The 24,400-nt window shown below is 44.0% G+C and overlaps 1 protein-coding gene across 1 annotated transcript in view; it reads left to right on the top strand.

The window, feature by feature from the left end:
- The window catches only part of GRID2 (glutamate ionotropic receptor delta type subunit 2), a 1,050,481-nt gene that overhangs the window by 925,758 nt on the left and 100,323 nt on the right, over positions 1–24,400 (top strand). Inside the window, exon 14 of the mRNA XM_063135400.1 lies at positions 14,944–15,110. Within this exon, the coding sequence (XP_062991470.1) occupies positions 14,944–15,110 (167 nt within the window). The remainder of the gene's footprint in view (positions 1–14,943; positions 15,111–24,400) is intronic.

Here is a 24,400-nt window from a genome sequence, read left to right on the forward strand (position 1 = left end):
GCGGGGGGGTCCGTGCACACCCCTAGTTTTTGCATACCCAAAAGAAATGCTCAAAAGGGCTTGACTGATCTGGGGGCGGGCAGATCAGTCAAGCTGATCTGTTTGGCCAGGCTGTTTGGCCATCAGACCTCATAAAGAGTTTATTTCAAGAGTTAACACTGCTGAGATTTGGACTGATACTGTGTGTGTTTGCACTTATTTTGGGGGATTGCTGTGAGACTAGCAGACGCTGTGCAGTCTGCACAGGGGAACACATGTCTTTTTAATCTTGCAGCTTTTTAAATTATGCAGTTCTTTTAATGTTTTGCCGGTTTTAATGTTCTTATTTTATTGTTTTTACATTTTTATTGTTTTAAATTGTGGTGAACTGCCTTAGAGGCGTTTTTGCAAATAAGTCAGCATATTAATATTAATAATAATCAAGCAGGTAGTTATTTATGTATTTATTTATTTCATTTCTATACTGCCCAATAGCCAAAGCTCTCTGGACAGTTATGATTGTTTTGAAAGAAAGGCATTATATGCCACATATACTCATATTTTTCTTCCTCTTCTCCTCGTATGGCACTAATTAATACTATTTGTATTTGTATGTTTTTATGTGCCAGATGTTTGGCCTCTGAAGAAAACATTCATGTCGAAATGTGTCTGGCCATTTGGAAGAGAGCACTTTTTTAGCAATTCATGTGGCATTAAATTTGATCATGCAAGTGCTCTTATGTACAAACATTGTTTATTTTAATTTATATGAATTGTATCGAATTTTATATATTTCTTTGTTCTTAACTCTGTTCTCATTAATAGTTCGTAGTCTGTTAAGGCTAGAACCTTTTTGTGTTTGTGGAAGAAAGCTGTGCCCCATCTTTCAGACCAGCCTTAATCTTAATCGATTTTGTGCTGCATTGAAACTGAGAACGGCTTCCTTGTTTAGAGACTTGCCTCACCCTTTTAAATTCAGTACTGCCAGTGTGGTGTAGTGGTTAGAGTGTTGGACTGAGGGGGTGAGAAGATCCAGGTTCTATTCCCCACTCAGCCAGGGAAGCTCACTGGACGACTTTGGGCCAGTCACAGACTCTCAGCCCAACCTGTTGTTGTTATGAGGATAAAATGGAGAGGAGGAGGATTACGTAAGCCTCCTTGGGTTTCTTAAGGAGGAAGAAAGGTGGGCTATAAATGCAATAAATACATGAACAAACAAACAAATAAGGCCTATGTGGTGCTATAGTCTGCATGCATGTCTTTATGAACTAAAGATAATGATTGTGAGAGGACTCGCTGTGGATTGAGCAAGCTATTCTTTCCATCACTTTCATGCTTCTGTTCAAGTAGGATGTTGCCCCTGGAAGCTCTTACTACAACAAAGCAGAGAGTCACTACATAGGGACTTTGTACATCACTCAGTTACTGAACATTCGCAGTCACATATGATCATGTGAAGAAATGCCATTTCTTGCACTTGAAGCGAACTGAAACTATGGTACTTGCATCTGCACATGGGATTTGTCTCGTGATGGTGCAGCCATCAAGCCATCGATGTGCAAGCCAACCCCAGATGTGCCCCCTCCACATGCATGCATGCATGCATGCAACCTTGTTGTCTTTAATGAGTTAGTTGCTGAGTCAAAACTAAATCCAGGCAAAGCAAGAAGCGATTTCCATAGGTGATCTTTGAGTGATATTTAGTCAAAATAGATGTTCTTCCAGTGAGAGAAATGCAGAGGCCTCCTCTGAAGGAAGCATGTGGGGCTGGGGGAGGAGAAACCGTATGGGTTTTTGTTTCCTACGCTTGCTAAAGCTCTGTCCAATTTTTCCTTCCTGAAATTGACAGTAGTTTCAATTGCCTGTGGTTCTTCTTCGTGGTCTCTATGCATCACACATATGGGCTTTGCGCCTGCGCAGAGACCAGACCGGAACCTTCTATAGCTGAGTGGAACGTTTTTGGCGGGAACCCCTCCCCCACGCTACCGTGCATGTCCATGGGGTTCCCGCCCTTACCTCAGTTCTTCTTCGTCCGCCATTGTGCACAGACCTGTTTAACCGAACCTCTAGCGTTTTTCTTATTAACTTTATTCTCTCTTTTACGATCTTCTTCGTTTTTCGATCTTTTTCTAAGACTCTTCTTACTACTTTTCTTATATTAAAAAAAAAAAAAAAAAATATTATTGTAGATAGTTTTCCTCAGCGACTTCGGTCGCGTGAGGCCTGTATGGCAGTTGAAGCCCCGTTTACGAAGTGTGTGAAGTGTGGGGTCAAGTTTCCACCTATTGACGGACACTCCCTCTGTGTCCTTTGTTTGTGCTAAGGCCATATCGTTGAGGCCTGCCATCATTGCATGTCGTTTACAAAACAAACAGGAAAAGCAGAGCTGACGACCTCCCTCCATCTTGGGGGGAAAAAGCTCTCAGAGCCACGGAGGCTCCTACTATGGATAAAACGGCAGTCAGTAAGTCCGTTACCGACAAAACGGCAGCGAGTAAGTCCGTTACCGACAAAACGGCAGCCAGTAAGACCGTTGATGACCGTTGCACTGAGGTGCCTGAGAATTCCAGAGCGGCTAATAGGGCTCAGATACCCCTAACGCCTGGACGGTCACTGGTGAGTTCCGCGGCCAGGAAAATCTCCAAAAAAGGCCCGGGCTCCCAAATCTTCGATGATGGACAAAACGGCAGCCAGTAAGTCCGTTGATGACCGTTGCACTGAGGTGCCTGAATATTCCAGAGCGGCTAATAGGGCTCAGATACCCCTAACGCCTGGACGGTCACTGGCGAGTTCCGCGGCCAGGAAAATCTCCAAAAAAGGCCCGGGCTCCCAAATCTTCGACGATTGACAAAACGGCAGCCAGTAAGTCCGTTGATGACCGTTGCACTGAGGTGCCTGAGTATTCCAGGGCGGCTCATAGGGCTCAGATACCCCTAACGCCTGGACGGTCACTGGCGAGTTCCGCGGCCAGGAAAATCTCCAAAAAAGGCCCGGACTCCCAAATCTTCTTCGGAAATGGAGCGGCGGAACCGGCTAGGAGTCACTCTACTCCTCCTGCCATACCGACCGCTTCGATACCGAGGCCTCCCTCGGTATCGAGATTCCAGCCGCTACCGATGGCTACGGTACCGACGCACCCTCCCAGTCTATCGGAGGGCGAGTTGCGGGATTCGGTTTCAGCGGCCTCTTTCCGAGAGCCTAGCAGGCCGTGAGAGGTTCAGGGACTAATCCCTCTACCGCCTTCGGAATGGGATCGATATCGCCCACTTCCAGGGTGACCACCAGTACCCTCAAGAAGAGTATTATGCGCACCCTTCGCTTACATCGAGGGTGTGTCATCTACCGCTGCCTCCACCGCCCACCCACCAATGTCCACGGTGTCGACGCCTCGACACCGTACACAGCCATCGGCATCGACTGCCGCGGTTACCACGATACCGACGGAGCATGTGTCATCTACCGCTGCCTCCACCGCCCGCCCACCAATGTCCACGGTGTCGACGCCTCGACACCGTACACAGCCATCGGCATCGACTGCCGCGGTTACCACGATACCGACGGAGCATGTATACCTCCAGGTGGTTACAGTATCCTTGCCTGAAGGAAATTATTCATCGGATTCTGAATTGGGGTTGTCGGCTACTCCATCGATGCCTTCACCATAAGATGAGGTTCATGACAACGACCCTTCTTCCCCTTCCGACGATATGGTCAGATCTTCTGACCATATGCTTAGAATGGCTCAGGCATTAGGACTGGTGATCCAGCACCACATGCTTTAAAGCAAATGGCTCAATTATTCTGGAAAACACCGGCTATGTCTCAGGCCACATCGTAAAGGCTAGAGACCCTCTATCGAGTCTAACAAGAAAATGTACAGTTTCTGGTCCAACATCCCAAACCTAATTCGATCGTAGGGAGTCGGTTCAAGGCCGCTCACAGAAGGCACATTCTGCACCCGTGGACAGAGACGGCAGAAAGTTGGACCTTACGGGCCGGAGGATTTACTCCTCTGCTTCTTTGGGCATCAGCCTACGAGGCTACCATGGCACGATACCAGCTCTTCCTCTGGGAGAAAATAGGATCACTAGGTGAACATCTCCCAGAGGACAAAAAAGAGCGGGCACGAGTCTTCCAAAGTGAAGCTTCAGCCATAGCCAGGCAACAAGTGTCGACAGCGCGACACCAAGTTGACTGCCATTCCAAGTCGATGATGGGACCCGTGTCCTTGAGGAGACGTGCTTGGCTCCGCTCCGCTAATCTGGCTCATGACACCAAAGCCAGGATTTAGAACATGCCTTACGATGGCGAGGGCTTGTTTAATAGCAGGACAAGACCTTGGACTCTATATACAAGGCTTGCACAACAGCCAAGAAAATAAGTTTCTCTGCTCAGCCTGCCCAATACAAGCTGAGACGGTGAACAAGACCGCCTGCTCAACAACAACAGCAGCGGCCCTACTATCAAAGCCAACAGAGGCAGCAACAACAACAACTCCAGAGTAAGCGGCCATATCAGTCTACATTTCAACAAGACAAGCGTCAGCCTGACTTCACCAAGAAGCAGCGACTTTGACTTCTTTGTCCCACGTCCACCTCCCTTTGCGAACCGCCTAGCACCCCATTACCATCAATGGGAGTCAATGACATCAGACTCCTGCGTGCTCACTATCATCAACTCGGGGTATGCCATCGAGCTCGATGTCCTTCCTCCTTCTTCGGGGGTGAAAGTAACGGCGCCATCCCTTCCTCTGCTTCCGGAGGTACAGACCTCTGCTATCGAAGAGAGCCATCTCTCCCGTACCCGCAGAGGAACTCAACCAGGGTTTTTTCTCACGCTACTTCACGGTCCCGAAGAAATATGAGGTCTTCGGCCGATCATGGACTTAAAGCAGTTAAACAAATTCATCATTCCAAGGAAGTTCCGTATGACAACGGTTACTTTTATTCTGCAGCTCCTACACTTGGACGATTGGCTTCTGGTAGCGGACAGCAGTTGCACGCTCCAGAAGGACATTTCAACCACCCTCAACCTGTTGGACTTGTTGGGTTTGTGGGTCAACGAGGAGAAATCCATCTTGACCCCACATCAGAAGCTCGACTTTATAGGGGTAACTCTGTCGTCTCGAGATGGGAGAGCATACTTACCGTCGACCAGAGCGAACACCTTACAGCAGTTAGCCATCGATACCGAGAGCCGCCGAAAAGTTTCGGCATGGACAATTCAGAGGCTATTAGGCTTGATGCAGTCATCAGGTTTGCAAGACTCAGAATGAGAATATTGCAAGCCTGGGTTTTAAGAATTTTCGATCTTCGACACGATGCCCGGTGAGCTTACCTGTCGATCCTGACGCAAGTAAGGGCATCTCTGAAATAGTGGTTTTCGATGTCGACGCTCCTAGAAGGGGTTTCGTTCCAACAAAACACTCCTTCGGTAACGATCACGACGGATGCATCGTTGATCGGATGGGGAGCACACTGCGACTCCCTCACAGCTCAGGGCCGTTGGCCTCCTTCCCAGAGGGAACATCATATCTACCACTGCTAGCGGTTGAGAATGCAATAAGAACTTTTTCACAATTGATCGAGGGCCTAAACGTCCTGATCGCGACAGACAACACCACGGTGGTGGCGTACATCAACAAACAAGGTGGGACAAGGTCTCATCCTCTGAATCGATCGGCACTCAGGATTTGGAACTGGTGCATAAAGAGAAATACTCACCTGACGGCGACCCATGTAGCGGGCAATGAAAACATCTTCGCGGACGCCCTCAGCAGGTCTTTCCACGTCGACCACGAATGGGAGCTCGATACCGAAGTAAGAGACGTTCTCTTTCGGTACTGGAGCCTCCCTGCTGTCGATGTCTTCGCTACCGAAGAAAACGCAGCTTGTTCCAGGTTCTGCAGCAGAGCAGGAAGAGGAAAGCACTCGCTAGGAGATGCTTTCACCAGAACCTGGAAAGGAAATCTTCTTTACATCTTTCCTCTGTTTCCACTGTTGACGAAGGTGCTGGCCAAAATCCAGTCGGACAGGTCGGACTGCATCCTTATCACACCGTGGTGGCCTCGACAGACGTGGTTCTCCACGCCCTTCGACTGTCGGACGGGAATTACATCAGACTCCCGCCGATACCGACAGTTGTCTCGACATCAGGGCAGGGTTCGACACGCAAACCCGTCGACCGTCAAGATGACGGCATGGAGGATATCATCCACTCCTCCTCTCGTATCAAAGATTTAACTGTAGACCATATATTATTGGCATCACTAAAGCCTTCAACAAGAAAATCTTATGCAGCAAAGTGGCAAAGATTTCAAACTTTTGCCTTGGAAAACGATCAAGCACCTGAATCTTGCCCTTTGGCGTTAATCCTCTAATACCTACTGACACTTTATCAGCAGGGACTCGAACTCACTTCCATCAGAGTTCACTTAGCAGCTATTACGTCTTTCATCGAGGCATGATTGGTTTTACACCTTTTGTGCATCCAACATCGAGGAAATTTTTAAAAGGGCTTAAAAATATGATACCGACAGTAAAGAGTATCGTTCCACCATGGAGCCTATCAGTGGTGTTACAGGCATTGACAAAGAAGCCCTTCGAGCCCATGGCCTTATCTGACCTTAGGCTTCTAACATTCAATACTGTCTTTTTAGTAGCCATCACTTTTGCAAGACGTGCAAGTGAGCTTAGAGCTCTCAAGATAGTTGCTCCTTACACTATCTTTCACAAAGATAAGGTTGTGTTACGCACAGACCCTGCCTTCTTGCCTAAGGTAGTGTCAACTTTTCATCTGTCCCAATATATCACTCTACCAGCTTTCTTTCCGAATCCTACATCACCTGTAGAGTCTGCTTTACATACACTTGATGTAAGGAGAACTCTTGCCTTTTACAAGGCTAGGACAGGGAATTTTAGAAAAACAAAGCAATTGTTTATTTGTTATGGGGAGCCTTATAAGGGACTCCCTGTTTCATACCGGCGTCTGTCACGCTGGATTGTAGAGACAATTGAACTTGCCTACTCTATCTCTAAACTAGAACTGGTGAAACCTGTGACAGCTCATTCTACCAGAGCCGTCACAACATCTGTGGTTCTCGGCAAAGGTGTTCCTTTGACAGAAGTCTGTAGAGCTGCAACGTGGTCCACTCCATCCACGTTTGTTAGGCACTACAGTTTGGGCACCCGTGCGAGGCAGGACTGCTCATTTGAAGGACAGTGCTCTCGGAGATCTTCAGATGATGCACCAACCCACCTCCAAATATATGTCAGCTTGCTACTCGCCCATATGTGTGATGCATAGAGACCACGAAGAAGAAATGCAGGTTGCTTACCTGTAACTGTAGTTCTTCGAGTGGTCATCTATGCATTCACACAACCCACCCACCATCCCCACTTGGTGGTGTGAGACTTATAAATGACACAGTTATATGTGGAATGTACTTGTATTTTATTTACACTCATGTTTATGGGGGCACAATGTCGGACTCCTGTAAACTGAGGTAAGGGCGGGAACCCCATGGACATGCACGGTAGCGTGGGGGAGGGGTTCCCGCCAAAAACGTTCCACTCAGCTATAGAAGGTTCCGGTCTGGTCTCTGCGCAGGCGCAAAGCCCATATGTGTGAATGCATAGATGACCACTCGAAGAACTACAGTTACAGGTAAGCAACCTGCATTTCAAGTGAATGTAAGCGATCACTCAGACCTGCATCCTTTTAGCACTTGGTGGTGGTGACGCATTGGAAGGCTTAGAAAAAGACATGCTTTTTCCAAAGAAAAGCCTTGTGAGCCATCTACCAGGCTCTGTCACTGCTCAGCTTCCATTTATTTCAGTAAATAGAAGTTGTGCAGCAGCAGAAGCAGCATGTGTTCGGTAGGTTGCACGTGTTATGCTATGAGGTCAACTTCACATTGTCACTTGAGGTTATTATCTTTAATGTTATATCTGTGAATATGACTCTGGAATGAGAGCTCTGGTTTCATCAGCAGCACATTGCTGTATCTGAGCAACATAAAAGTGAGATTAAAAACCAAGGAGCATAGATCTCTTACAGCTGAAGTGGGCATTTCTCTCTGGTTAAAGTGGGGTTGATTTATAGGGATTACTGAAGGATCACCTAATATCACATAGAGAAACTTGGTTCTTGCAAATATTTGCAAAATTCACATAGTGGGGTGGGTGTGTATTATGACCAGTCTCCAAATCTGGCAAAGTGAAACCAATACCTTGCCTGGTGAAATGGCACGTATTAAACCTTGTGTCTGGGTTCACAGCTAAATCTGAAATTTGGTGCTATGTCCTTACACTAATACCAATAGGGATCAGAAAAACAGCTGCAAGCCTGGAAACCAAAATCACTAAAAGACAGCTGCCCTGGTTGTGTTCCCAACGCATTTCGACATGAGTCTTTACTAGTGTTGTGCCAAATCCTGCCCCCTATTTTGGGGGATTGTTTCTCTCCCTGCCAAAAAAAAAAAGGTGTGACAGGAGGCAGGAGCAGGCTGAGGAAACATCAGGGCCTTGCTCCATTTGGACTTTCCCTCTCCCTCCCACCACTCCTCAGAGCTAACAGACACCAACCTCCCTGTGGAGAAGCAGCAGCAGCAAGGGAGATAGGAGCATGATGACAGAACATCAGGGCCCTCCCAGGGGTTGAGAAGTGAAGCTGGACTATTCCACAAGCCCAACTGAAAACCTATTTTCCCCCTTTTCCTCTCCATCCTCTTTTCCTTACGTGTCATTTTTAGATTGTAAGCCTGCAAGCAGGGATGGGCTTATTTTCTTGATTGACTGATTTATATCCCACCTTTCTTCCTCTTTCAAGGAACCTCATGAAAGCTGCCTCTTCTACATTTTATCCTCACAACAATCCTGTGAGGTAGGTTAGGCTGTCCTTGATTGGTCCAAAATCACCCAAGATCTTCTGATCCCTAGTCCAACACTCCAACCTCTACACCATATCCCAATATTATAGCAACTCTTACCAAATTACCTGAGACAAAATCCAACAACAACAGAGAGTTGTGTTTTGGGGAGGACCATCAATCTGCTACCTTATTTCCAGATTAACGTAGAAGCGCAGATGGCCTTATGAACTCAGCCACTCTCTGCTTTGGTTTGTAATATTGAGTGGGGGATTTTCATCATATGCTCAGGCATTTTCCCTTCTTTTTGTGCAGCCTCTCCCTGGCGGTAGCAGATGCATTAATGCTAGCAAAGTGCGATGGAGAGACTAAGGGTACAGTTTGTAGTGCTAATACTTTCTACCCTGATTGACTGGAAAGTCATGATTCCCGCTGAATGACAATATGCTTCCTTCATGCCGTTCGCGCTTTGCTGCTCCCCTGTGCTGTGGAGGTAGTGTGTGCCCTGCATTCCAATTTGCTGCCACCCTGAAATGCTATTATCTCCACATGAAATGGCAACATAATGATGTGGAAATGTAGAATTCAGGAATACAAATCTGCCATGAGCAGTGAGTGATATTAGAATGATTGAATCCTATCTCGAGCAGGTTTTCTTCTCGTAACAAGTTGCTGGAAGAGAACGTAAGTTCATCTTCTTCAGCTCTTTTTATTTCTAAAAATGCCGTAAGCAACCAGAGTTCCCTAAGGGTCTAAAGTGTCATTCGAAAGACCAAGGTATTTAAGCGATATGTCTGCAATTTGACTTAACAAAGCAAGCTCATGGACCTTGGAATTTAACATCTTAGTTCTCCTCGTAGCACTCTCATTCCCCTCTTAGCACTCATCAGCATGGCCTAAGGTTTCCCAGCCCCTCTGTGACATCGGAGCAGCTAAGCTAATAATGGTACCTCTATGACATCAGCGCAATTAAACCAATAGCAGTATCAGTACCCAAAATGGCATCAACAGATGTCAGGCACTCATTGCATATATACACCCATGGGCTGTATATATGCTCAGCTTTCATACCTATAACCAAAGTGGGTTCATCACTGTGGACAGCTCCTTTAGCATTCTGACTGAAACCCAGAGCAAATTCACAGCACCACTGAAATAGTAGCCACCAGCTTCCACTGATGACAACCATGTTCATCATTGATGATATATTTTCTGATATCTCATTTGCACATAGAGGTGTACAAAATTATGCATGCTGTGGAGAATGTGGAAAGGGAGACATTTTCCCCCTCTCTCATAATACTTGAACTGGGGACATCCCATGCAGCTGTTTGGTGGGAGATTCAGGACAGATAAAAGGAAGTACTTCTACACACAGCGCATAGTTAAACTACGGAACTCCCTACCAAAAGAAGTAGTGATGGCCACCAATTTGGATGGCTTTAAAAGGGGGTTGGATAAATTCCTGGAGGCTATCAACGGCTACTAGTCCTGATAGCTAAGTGCAACCCCCAGTATCAGAGGCAGTAAGCCTGTATAAACTAGATGTTGGGGAACATAGGTGGGAGGGTGCTGTTGCACCATGTCCTGCTGCTATCTTTCCAGTGCCAGGTTAAGACTTTCCTCTTTGCCCAGGCATATGGCAGCACATCTTAATCACCCACATGTTTAGTTTTTTAACCGTTTTAATGCTTTTTGTGAGTATGTTCTGTGTTTAAAATTTTTAAATTTTGTATACTTGTTTTTATCTCAATTTTAGAATTTCTGTAAACCGCTCAGAGAGCTCTGGCTATGGGGGCGGTATATAAGTGTAATAAATAAATAAATTATGGGTTTCCTGTGAGCAGCTGGTTGGCCACTGTGTGAACAGAGTGCTGGATTAGATGGACTCTTGGTCTGGTCCATCATGGGTCTTCTTGTGTTCTTATGTTCTTAGTTTGTAAGCCTGAGGTCAGGGCCTCAATTTCTTGTCTTGTCTTTATTGATGTGAGCTGTTCTAGGAAACAATTAACTGTCTGAAAAGTGGGGTAAGACTAGAGGAAATAAATAAGTAACAACCACTGGCAAAAAAACACACCAGTTTTAGAGGAATCAGCACTTGGTTGTGCTTTTGCCAGCTCCGTCTCTAAGCCCTCTGATATGAGGCATATCTGAAAGGAGGGAAGTGTTTGCAGAAGGGAACTCTCTTCATTTGCTAACTAAAATTTAGCACTAGACAAGGTAGATAAGTAAAAGCACTATGGGTTGAATCCAGATGTAGGTATGTGCAACTGGGCTGGTGGAAGAGGTCTTCCCCACCCCACTTCTCCCCACAGCAGCCTCTCCAGTCCCCCCACAAATGCTGCACACATGGTCAGGGGGGGCTGCTGAATGGGGTGAGCTGTGGTGAGCAGGGAATCCCCAAAACTTGAGCAGACACTTTCTGAGATGCTGGATCCAGCCTCTGCCATCAACTTAAGGCAGATCCTAGAGCCAACCTCAGGAATCAGGCAGGAGTGACCAGTGTTTATTTATTTATTTATTTATTACATTTTTATACTGCCCAATAGCCGAAGCTCTCTGGGCAGTTCACAAAAATTAAAATCATGAAGTTTTGCCAATACAATTATTCCTACCAGCTGTTGGTCCAGTTGCCCTATTCTCCATGCTTTTAATATTATTGCTGTGTAAATACTTCCCTTGCTCAGCTTTGTCCATTTTCTCTCGCTGCCCCCTAGGCCTGGAATTCTCTTCCAGAGCAGTTATGGACCACGACTTCAATTACAGTCATTAAAGCTCAACTGAAAACTTTTCTTTTTTCCAAAGCTTCCAGTGCTTTAGTTTGACCTTCCTGTTTTATAATGTTGTTAGTTTTATTGTCCCCTGTGTATGTTTGGCTCATTCCCTTCTCTTTCTTGTTGTTTACTTGTGATTTTATCAGAATGTAAGCCTATGTGGCAGGGTGTTGCTGTTTTATTGTTTTACTATGTACAGCACCATGTGCATTGAGGGCACTGAATAAATAAATTAGGACAAATTAAAGGAAATGCTTCTTCACACAGCACATAGTTAAACTACCACAAAATGTAGTAATGGCCACCAATTTGGATGGCTTTAAAAGGGGGTTGGATAAAATCCTGTAGGAGAGGGCAATCAATGGCTACAAGTCCTGATGGTTGTGTGCAACCCAATATTCAAGGCAGTAAGCCTGTGTGCACCAATTTTTGGGGAACATGGGTGGAAGGGTACTGTTGCACCATGTCCTGCTTTGTTGGTCTAAGGTCGACAGCTGGTTGGCCACTGTGTGAACAGAGCACTGGACTATATGGACCCTTCGTCTGATCCAGCAAGACACCTCTTATGTTCTTACGTTCTTAAAAAGAATTGATTTCTTTTTCATAGCCACTATTGTTGTGCCCATAATACCACTTAGCATTTACACTACGTTCTTGTGAAACATTCTCAAATCACTTCAGGTAACTTATCTCAATAATCCTCATGAGTGTCCTATAAGGTAGGCCAGCACTAAGCGTCGACAGATGAAATATGAAATGGCTGCCTCAGGTGCTAGATGTCACAGAGGGGGTCAAAGAGAATCATGAAGGGTTGGAAGGGCAGAGCTACGTGTGCCTACTAAGCTAGCCTGCTGCCGTCAACTGTGATGGATGCAGTTGAAGATTCAACTACCAGTCCATTCAGCTTCTGTACATGAAATAGTGAGCAGTGCCATCTTGTCCTTTGCCTCACACATCAAAATGCCTTGAGATGGCCCCAGTCCAGGTCAGCAAAGTGTCTAAGGCCAACCTTCTTCTGCAATCCATAAATCGATAGCATCAGAGTTGAGCCTGTTGATAGTTTAATCCAGAGTACATGTTTTAGCGCCCGAGGCTAGTAAAAAGCCACACAACGTGCCCTCCTCATGTCTGCTCCTATATCTTCCTAACTAATACTTCTTCAGTTCTAAAGAGCCATGAAGAAAACCTTGTTTCTCTCCAGGCTTGCTTTGTTTACTCCAGAAAAGATGGATTATGCTTTTTGAGGTGGCAATGGGGGGAGAGAATAAAGCATCCCAAATGAAAGTGCCTCTCGTGCATTACAGCTCAGAAATTAGGACCTGGCTTCGTCTGCTTAGCTTCAGTAACTCCTGCACGTAAACATATTCTGCAAATATCATCTATAACATCAAGTTGTAATCTAAGTGATATAATGATAGAGTGTAATTTAATATTCTATTTGGGGTTCTTTTTAATTCCCGTTAGGTTTGCCTGGCCCCAGACAGCCTGTTTTGTATTGTTTATTTTATACTTAGCTGTTACATATTTATTCCTTGTTGACTCTGTACATTTAATGAGTTTGCTTCCACTTTCCTTTGGAGACAGTGTAATTGGTCTGAGTATTGCAGGGAAAATGCTGTGTGGGGCCAGGGAGAAAAAGCAACATGACTTCTCCAGGCAGCCAGAGAACAGGCAGTGTGCAGCAAATTGAGCTGGCAGTCTCAATAGTCGAATGTCTGATGAATTCACTTAATGGAAGAGCAGAACTTACATGTACACAGCTGGGGAATAGCAGGTGCTGAGACAATGGAGGAAGATGGTCCTGGTGGAAGAAGATGGCCCAGTGTTTGACTATCGGCTAATTTTCTCATTCTTCCACAATTTTTCAGTGGGAAATTGGGTTTGAGTCTAAAGACAGAACTACATATTATATCGGACACTGGGTTATTACTGAAAATGGAAGCTGCGTGTCAGGTTCCTCACTCCCCTCCATAATAACCTAGTTCAACATATCTCACTTCCTGATATTATTATGATGTGTGCTTCCCCAACTTTTCCAACAACAGCTAAAAATAGGAATAAAACCAGGACATGGGATTAAGCTGAACTAGATGTTACGGTCATTTTCAAAGTGAAATGGGAACTCAGCATGGGGCTGCTGGTTTTGATAGGGACAGGAGTTCTGGCATGTCTTCTTTGTAATCCATCCTCAAGGCCTTTGTAATCCATCCTCAAGGCTGTTCGATGTGGGATCTAGGAATGTCTGTCACAGGGTGATCCGGTTCCTTTTGGTGATTTGATGGAATTTTGCAGCCATTTGCATTTGCAAGCTAGCAGTGGGTTTTTCCGCAATCACCAGGAACAGTTTTTGTGCATTTTTTTTTTGCAGATTCTACAATTTGCACAAATTTCTGGGCAATTTGTGCAAATTTCTAAGCAATTTTCACAAATTCAGCCATAATTTGTGCAAATTGCTCAGAAATTTGTGCAAATTTCAGAATCTGCTGGGGAAAATGTGCAAAGTGCCCAGAAAATCCAAAAACTGGCCTGACTCACTGCAGGCCACAGCAGGAACCAGAATGATGCCCAGGGAGCAAACCTATTTATTTATTTATTTATTTAATTTATTTATTAGATTTTTATACCGCCCAATAGCCAAAGCTCTCTGGGCGGTTCACAAAAATTAAAACCACAATAAAACCTAGGAAAACTTGTCAAAATTCAGCCCACCATCACCAAATGGATTTCTCAGATATCCCTATTAAGTGCTTCCTATACTCCCATTATTCCTGAAGATACCCTTCAGAACTTGAGATGGTGATTGTAAGTTCCTTTGTATGGTCCTAGCAATTGGTCTGAAGGCACACGATACAGCCATCTTACTGAAGCTAAGAAGATTTAATTCTGCTCAGTTCCTGGATGGGAGACTCCTTCCCCCAAGCAGCCCTAGGTACATCACCTTAAGTTCCTTCATGAAAGAAAGGTAGAATATAAATGAAACAAATAAATATGTTTTCTGGATTACCGTGAGCTTCAGGCATGTATATCTTCTCATATTTATATGAACTGAAAATAGTGCTAATACAGTCTTCCCCAACCAAGAGCCCATCATATGCTTTGCATTATGACTCCCATCATTCCTGACCATTATTCATGCTGGGGCTGATTTGAATTGTAGTCCAAAACCTCTGGAGGGCACCAGGCTGGGGAAGGCTATATTAGGAAAATATTTGCTCCCACCCTACAAATAGCTTTCAGAGAATACTGTTTCTGTTCATACTGCCTCTTTGTGGAACTTCCAAAGGAAAATCTGAGCATTTGTTTCCCTTTTTTTTGTTTCAGGTCAAATATGGGAATTATGCCTTCGTATGGGATGCAGCAGTTTTGGAATATGTTGCTCTGAATGACCCAGATTGTTCCTTCTATACTGTTGGAAATACAATTGCAGATCGAGGGTATGGAATTGCCCTTCAACATGGTAGTCCCTACAGAGATGTATTCTCACAAAGGTAATGTTTGTGGGAGGATGTGGAGACTATAAGACATCTATTTGGTTTACACTAGGAGAAAAGACATCAGCAGATGCCTGCCATTTTATTGCTTGTCACATCTGCCTTTCTTCGAGGTTTTCTCTAAAACAGAAATGTGAAATAGTTGTTACATGAAGAAATGTAGAAGTAGGGGGCAATAACAGAACACATCTGTGAAGCAGATTAACACAGCTGGGTTGTGGGTTAATATAGATCTTTTGCTAGAATCCAAGAATTGGTTTAACATTTTCTGGGCCAGACTTAACAGTTGAGCTAGTCCAGCTTCTTATCTGATAAAGCCATTGATTTAGATTAGAGTAGAGCATTTTCTTTTCCTGGCCTCCCAGGTAAAGGGCGAAGGGAACAATAACCTGCCTGGTGTCTGAAGCAACAAAGAAATAGCTCAGCTGAGCAATACTCACTTTTGACTAATTTGGTGACCCAAGGGCCACCAGATTAAATGAAGGTTTATGAGAGAGCTACACAGGACTCACTACAAACTCCAGACTTAGAACCAAAACAGACATTACTTTATATGTGTATCTAGCAGTTACATCTTTCCCCTCTCATTTTTATTCTAGAGTTGGCAAAGGGCCCCAAATCTGGATTGGGACCCAAGTGGGGGTGGGTAGGGGGCTTTTATGTTCTGGATTGGGGGTCTCCTGCATGTACTCTAGAGTGAAAATGAAAAGAAGACAGTTGCTAGACACATGTTTAAAGAAATGTAAGTTTTGGCTCTTTGTTTCCCAAGAGGGGGGCTCTTCTAGTGACACCCCCTCACCCACAAACAATACAGACAAGTGGGGACATGCATTTTTCTGCTTTGCCTTAAAGACACATAACTGTACTTCCATACCACTGCTATCCCCTATTACTTTGCTACAGAACACCAACGTAATGTCACAGTCTCTGTCGTTCACAAACGAGCCCTATCCAGGCATTCTTTACACTATGTGACTAATCCCACCATTGTGGTTTCTGCAAGCCCAGCCCCACACCTCTCTCCAGCCCTAATCTTTCTTATCTTCTACATGGGTCTGGAAAGATCTTCATCATTATATTTTAATACTCCTTTTTGTATATCTACATGTTGCTAAACAGGGAAAATATATGAGGGAATAAAGTACAATGATATTCAAACCTCCAAAGATCCAGCTTGAAGGCGAAAACAAACCTTTAATCCTTATTTAGCCAGTATGTGATGTTTTGTTTTGTTTTTCATTTTTACTTTAGAGTAGGTCCAGGGGCCCCAAACCAGATCTTAAAAGCACCCCTATTCTTCCCCACCTCATGCTAGAGTCCCAATCTGGATTGGAAGCCCTGGGCCTGTTCTAGAGTAAAAATCACCACACACACACACACAAGATATAGCTGCTAGACACAGACTTATATTAATGTTTGTTTGGGCCCTCAGTGAAGGTTTGCATGAAGCGTGCAGTCCTGTGTGTTCCAAACCTCTTTTTACTCACCCTGTTGCTAAGTGTTTGGGGTTAAGACGTGCAAAAGAATGATATAGTTGCTTTCCTGAATTTGCCTTTGTGCCGCCATCATAATGGTTGTGCCTCATTATGTCACAATGATTATGCCTCATTCCGGCTACCGCCTCTATTTGTATTCACTTTTCTGTGTGTATCCAGTCAGCTCTGTCAGTCCAGACAACGGCTCAACAGCAACAACAAAAAGCAATTTCTGCATTTGGGTTGTGTAAGCAGCATTCATAGCAACTGATCTGAATTATGTCTTGCAAAAAGGCTTGTATGCTTGCTCTATTGGTGGCATATATACATACCTATCACAAGTCTTTTCTGAACAATGTCCATGATGATTGTGGTGTTTTTGAAGTGTTCATTTGACTCCCTGTGGCTCATGAGAGACATTTTATTTATTTTTTATTTATCAAATAATTCTTGAGAGCCAGTGTGGTGTAGTGACTAAAGTGTAGGACTGGGAGTCGGGAGATCCGGGTTCTAGTCCCCTCTTGGCCATGGAAGGTCACTGGGTGACTTTGAGCCAGTTGCAGATTCTCAGTCCAACCTACCTCACAGGGTTGTTGTTGTGAGGATAAAATGGAGAGGAGGAGGAGGAGGAGGAGGAGGAGGAGGAGGATTATGTACTCCACCTTGGGTTCCTTGGAGGAAAAAAGGTGGGATATAAATGCAATAAATAAATAAAGTGGTTTACAAAAAGCTATAATAATACAAAAAAAAACCCAAAAAAAAACAAGAAACCCAACACAACCCCAAAGCCCTTAGTCCTTGGGGCCCATCAATGGGACCAGAGCAATGTTCATTTAACTCTGTATTCTGTGGGAAATGGTAGTTGAGGCTGGATGATCTTTCTGGCAAGGAGGGGAGAAGCAAGCTCTCTGCAGTTTCTCCTTCTCTGGCCATGGGATGAAGCCGGACTTTCTTTTCTTTGCTACAATGTTCTTCTTGATAGGCAGGGGGTGCAACATCCCAGTGGCACTTGGTCCCCTGGGTAATAGCAGAGGCCAGAATGGGCTTCCCTTTGACCATGCAGTTCCAGGACAACTTCATGATTTTGCTTCATGTTCTTTCTGGCAGAGAGGAGGAAGCAGGCTCCCTTCAGCTCCTCCTTCAAGATTTGGGAAGTTTGCAGACATAGAAACAAGAACAAGTACCATTTTTTTGTGTGTGGTTAAAAAAGCTTGAGAGTAGTTTGGTGTGATGTCTGAACGGACAATCTGTGGTTTATGACTGGCTTGCAAACCAGAATCAGAAACCATGGTTTGAAGTGAGTTTGCAAACGTTGGTTAATGGTAAAAAAGTATAGGGCTCGATGTCCAAACTGACAGACCATAGTGATAGCTGTTGTTCCATCTCTGAAGGACAGAGCCCCTAGAAATTACAGGGAAGTAGAGGAGCAGCCAATATTTCCCTCTCCCATTACTAGAACCCTTGGTCATCCCATGAAGCTGATTGGTGGGAGTTTCAGGTCAGATAAAAGGAAGTACTTCTGCACTCCGCACATACTTAAACTATGGAATTCACTTCCACAAGATGTAAGAATGACCACAGATTTGGGTGGCTTTAAAGGGGAATTGGATAAATTCCTGCAGGAGAAGGTTAGCAATGGCTTCTAGTCCTGATGACTGTGTGCTACTTCCATTACCAGAGGCAGTAAGCCTATACACACCAGTTCCTGGGGAACAAAGGCCGGATGATGCTGTAGGACCCATGCCCTGCTTGTGGGTTCCTGGTCAACAGCTGGTTGACCACTGTGTGAACAGAGTGCTGGACTAGTGCTTGGTCTGATCCAGCATGGCTCTTCTTATGTTCTTATTTGTCTACACATCTGAACATCCCAATTACGGGTTGGGTATCAACTATAGTAGTGCAAACCTACTAGATGTCCTACTTTATGGAGGACAGTCCTCTATTTGAAGGTGTTCTCTATTGGATGGGCTGTGCTCTACAAGTCTGATTGAATATCAAATAACTATGAGGAGGGGGAGCAGGAGGTTTGATGTTTCCCATCAATAGTTAGCACCTGGACAGCAGACTGAACAGACAGACACAACATCTAGTCAGTCTCTCCACTATGGTGAGATGTCTTGTATTTCTATTTAAATAATAGTTATTATTTCTACCTATACATATATATTTGCATAAGGAAGCTTTATACAAATTGGTGTCCTCTTTTTTGGTGATGCATAAGCGGCCACCCTGTGCAAATCACTGTTTGGCATAATTTCGCAACTAGCACTGTTTGCCATTGAAACAGATGAGCATTAGTTAATGAATGGGAAATCCTGGCAAGTGGTTCCATGCTCTCGGCTCATTGTATGTTCTGAATGGGGTTGCCTTCCTTCTGAAAGATCAGGTCTGTATTCTAGGTTTACTTCAAGATCCATCACTGCTGCTGGAGGCCCAAGTGGCTATGGCGACTCAGAATGTCTTTTACCAGCTTTGGCTGGTTCACCAGCTACTGCCTTTCATGGACAGGATAACGTGGCCACAATGGTATGGGCATTAGGACCCTCAAGGCTGGATTACTGCAATTACTGCTAGAGCAGAATGCAGCAGCTTGGCTATTGTCAGGAGTGGTCCTTTTCAACATGTAACTCCTTTGCTGAAGGAACATTTCATGGGGCGGGGGGAATGAAAACTCAGGCGAAAGAGCCTGCGAGAGGAGAGAATTTTCTCCTTGGGGAGGGGATAGGTTTTCCACATACCTTTTCAAATGTAGCCAGTAGTTGAAGAGTCTTCTTTCTTTCTTTTTATTTCTTTAAAAACACCCCTGGCATTTTCAGGAGCCCAGGAGTTCTTCCTGAGTGCTTATTGGAGAGGGCAAAGTCACATGGCCTCCAATAGGCATTCACTAAAAACTACTGGCCTCCTCCAAATGCTGAGGGAACAGGGGGTGTTTTTTGAAAAACTGAAAAATAGGAACTGGCTACACTTTTAAAAAACAAAATATGTGGAAACTGTCTGTCTCCTCGAGGAGAAAATTTTCCAATTTCTTCCCTCATTGCGAAAGAGGCAGAAAAAACAATGCTTCTTTCTCAGGGAGAAAGAAAGTTCCCAAAAATAGGGGGAGAAGGATTTGGCCCACCACTAATATAAATGTTGTAAATAAATAAAATAAATGAATGAAATAGGAAATTTATTTATTTATTTATTTACTTAAAACATTTATATCCCGCCCTATATCAATAAGATCTCAGGGCGGCGTTCAGATAAAAGCACACAGTATAAAAACAATAAATATACACATCTAAAAACAAATTAAACCATAAACCAAGTTAAAACGATATATAATTTAAAAGCAGTAAAAAAACAGTTAAAACAAATCCTACCCTGTAGCCTGTCTTGGTATAGAGAAATCTTTCAACTCCCTAGCCAGCATTCAGGAATGCTGGGAATTTGAGTCCAAAACATCTGGGAGACACCAGGCTCTGGAAGGCTTCCCTTACAGGCTGGTACAATCTTCCTTTCTGGTTTAACATAAGAGATAAATATGTAACAGAGTCACCATTCTCCAGGCTTTGTTATCTAGAATTCTTTGTTACCAGAATCCACTGTTTATAACCTGCTCCTTAGTGTATGTTCTGCAAAGCCAGCTTAACATTTCTGTAATGTCAGTCTCACTTCAGCCGTCAGTGTGCCCCATGCTAAGTGATCATTTGTCTTCACATTAAGATTGTGCATTCAGTTACCTATCAAATGTGTCACACAGAGTATGCCTCTTTATCTGCACTGCTGCATTGCTGAATGGCTTGGATGCCTCCCAAGCCATTCAGTTAAATGAGCCTGTACTTTATTTGGTTTTGTTAACATCACTTTCTATAGAATCGATTAAAAGCCAGCAAAAAGTATGGCTTTCTCTGACATGGTGCCATATTTATTAAACGTGTCTCCTACTCCACTGTTGCCGAGCCTTCACTTTGTAATCCAAGCTGGTTTCATGATTTATGTATGTGTATACAAATACACACTGAGGACACAACCTAGGCATATTGAGAAAGAAAAAAAGCCCAACAACTCCCAGCATTCCCCAGCCAGCCATGCATGATCATGGATCAGCAGGTAATGTATCCCATAACATATTCCAGGAGCAAAGTGTCACCAAGGAATTGTAAGTTTACAAAATTCTTGGTATTATCACACAGAGTTTTTAAATGGAGGACTCTGAGATCAGGTACATCTTTTCATCTTTTACTTTAAAAGCTCAAGCAGTGTCTACATGATTCACATTTGATATAAGAACATTGAATAAATACCAAAAAAAATTAATACATCACCATTGTTGCCACCAAAATACATTTTTAAAGGATTTGTTTAGTTTTAGGAGCATTGCCTTTAAAGTAAAAACATTTTTGCCTTGTGGCTTTATTGAGCTTGTAGCAAAACACAGTAGGGAATAGGGCTGTGCACAGACCCCCCGATCCGCTTCTCTTCGAGACTCCCAACTTCCAGATTGGGTCCGCTCTGCCTATGGTCCGCTCCGCTTCACTGCGGAGCTCCAGATCCGGATCGGAGCTCCGCTTTTTCCCACATAGACTTGCATTGAAATCCAAAAACTCCTACAACTTTTTTTCTGTTAACGTTAGAATCCTCAAACTCGGCACCATAATAACTTATCCATGTATACACACGCATGCCAAGCCTCAAGCATATCCAAGTATCCCCTGATTTTGGGGGGATTTTTGAAAACCCGACACCCCATTTTCAGAAATGGGATTTACTCTGACATTTTTACAGATAAAAACTTTGAAGCGGGCACCCTCACAGATGCCATCTAGATCCACATTCATGGCAAGTTTCAAGCAAATCCCATCATCCCCTGATTTTTGGTGGGGTTTTTAACCTTTAAAGCATCACCCCTAACCCCAATTCACTCCCCTTTCGATATCTCCATCAATTTTCACGTTAGAAACCTCAAATTAGGCACCGTGACAGCTGATACACATGCATGCCAAGCCTCAAGCAAATCCAAGCATCCCCTGATTTTGAGGGGATTTTTGAAAATCTGACACCCCAATATCTCAGGGATTTTTTAAAGCTGCAGACAGCTCAATGGGCTTTCTTTATTTATGGCCATTTCAAAGGAAACCCCAACATGCCATGAATTGGGGATATGAATCTTCTTCCACACTTGAAAAATTTATTTGGAACTTCAAAAAGTCTAAGTGAGCACAGGAAGGACTTATCCCCTGAGTCAAAGCAAGACACACACAAACCATCCCTGCAAGGCAGGCACAGAGGAGGACAGGCAGCACTGGGAGCAAGCATGCCAGAGGCTTGTGGGGTTGAACCACAAAGCCCATCATGTAGTACAGCTCCCAGGCACCAGGCGGGCAGAGAGGCAGGCAGAGATATGCCATAGATCTATGGGGAAGTCAGTCCCAGCAGATACCCCAAAACAACAGCACCCAGGCAGAGGCGGGAAGGCAGGCATGGAGCAGACATTTCTGGGGGCACAAGGAAGTGAGCCAAGGATTGTTTCAAAGCTAGTAATGCAAACCATCGTTGTGAGGTGGGAGCAGCACAGAGAGATGTACAGTGAGATGTACAGTGAGAAGTACAGTGAGCCAAGGATGGCTTGTTTCAAAGCCATAATGCATTGCAAACCAACCCTGCGAGGCGGTCACAGAGGAGGAGGACAGGCGGGCAGAGAGGCGGGCAGAGAGATGCCATAGATCTAGTATGGGGGACTCCGTCCCGGCAGATGCCCCACCACTGCAGCACCCAGGGGGGAAGGCATGCAGGCAGGCAGGCAGGCAGCAGACATTTCTGGGGGCACAAGGAAGTGAGCCAAGGATTGTTTCAAAGCTAGTAATGCAAACCATCGCTGTGAGGTGGGAGCAGCACAGAGAGATACTTTTTCTTTTGCATCCCATAACTAGGAGGCTTGGAGGATATGAGTAAAGCTTTGTGATCCTTGCTTCAGAGTTGATTGACTGCATTGTGATCACAGCCATTATTAAACAACTACAAAATAATAATGTTAATAATAGTAGTACTAATTAATATTAATAGCAATAATAACAAAAACAACAACAACAACAAGGAGTTGAACCAAAATGAAAGCCAGCCTGAGTTCACTGAAGAGGAAAAGCCAGGAGAGCTTGTGCTATGGGGTGTATAAATATAAAATGTAATAAATAAATAAATAAATAAATAAACAAAGGAGGGGTGGAATTAAAAGCAGCAGTGTTGCTGAATAAACAACAAGAATTTTTTTAGAAAGGCTATATCTGTCTTTTACCAGTAAGAGGAAAGTGGACGTGCCCAGGGGGAGGGGGAACTGTGCCAATTTGACTGGCCCTAAGTACAGTCTTTAAGAAGCTACCTGACACTTCAACTCATGATAGGCATAGCTTCTCCACTGATGACCCTCCAAGGACAGGAGTGTGTTCACTGGGCACATCCACATGCCCTAGGGGACCTCATCCCCTTGCACCACATCCATTCAGTTGTTCACCAAGGTTAGGGTGGGTAGCAGTGCTGTATTTCCTATCTGTTATTTATTTGCTTAGTATATGATTTCAGGTTGTGTTTGTGCGTTTGGTGGGGCTACTGTTTAAAAAAAACACTGGGAAAAGTCTGTTCAGAGACTAAGAAAGAAAAGTTTCCTAGTATCCCAAGTTACTAAGTATCCCATTTTGCTTATCCCCCCCCCCTCCAACTTTGGGATTGGAGGATGCTTCATCAGGTGATCATGATTGGGAGTTGAATCTGCCTCTCAGCACTTCAAAAAGGTACCTCCCCTGCTTTTTTTACTCTATTTTTTTTAAAAAAAATAGCAAGCAAACCGCAATATGAAAAGTGCTAAAAATAGGCTTAAAATGACCCCCACCCATGACTCTCTAAGCACAGCGAGTTTCAAATAGATAGCATGAAAAACAAAAAAGTTATCCACTAATCTTTTCCACAATGTAATCCTATGGGCAAAAATATCCAAAATCGTGGGCGGAGTGCTCTGCGAAAAGAGGAGCAATCCGCTTATGGTTGCTTCTCTTCGCCATGTTTCTCCAGCCCCCGATTCACTTCTCCTCCGCCTGTAGCAGAGGCGGATCACCCCGATCCGCTTCTGCTTCTCCGATCCGAGGAGAAGGGGATCACAGCCCTAGTAAGGAAGTCAATAATGACTAGTGCCATTATCCTCCTGAGGACAGGTGTTGCATCCTGTGAGAACCAGTGTTTGGTTCTCTGAGAAATGGTAGAATGTCCTGGAGTTTGTTTGCTTTGGCTTTTATATTTCTATGATTTTTTATTAGCACTTATGTGACACTTCTCCAACCAGAAATTTTGTTAACAAACAGTGTTGTTGTTATTGCTGTTTCAAAGTTCCTAGCTATTATTTCAGAGGAATATATTTACTTCATATTTTGTCATGTTTTTTTTTAGCACATTTCCTTATGTTTCCCAAGCAGGATACCACTTGGTTCTCCTTCACAGGTCTCATTTGTTTATTTACTTTTAGAATATTTTATCTTCAGTTAATTTGCATCATAAGTTGAACATGTACAATTGTTTAGTAAGCAGTTACCTTTTTCTCTCAACTTTCTTATCTCAAGCACATTTTGCTTTTTTCTGGAGTTTAACTGGGAAAATTTCATCTTTCCCTAGGTCAGTGAAAGCTTCAGTTTAAAGTCACAGCATGTCAACACTTATACTTCTGTTAGAATGCCTCTGTTGAAATCAAAGTGATTCAAATTTAATTCAGGAAAATTTATTAATATACCATTGCTTCTTTATGAAAATCATAGCTTAGGAGAATGTAGCAATTTATGAGGGAAATGT

The sequence above is a fragment of the Elgaria multicarinata genome, chromosome 10 (assembly GCF_023053635.1).
Source record: "Elgaria multicarinata webbii isolate HBS135686 ecotype San Diego chromosome 10, rElgMul1.1.pri, whole genome shotgun sequence".
NCBI lineage: Eukaryota > Metazoa > Chordata > Lepidosauria > Squamata > Anguidae > Elgaria > Elgaria multicarinata.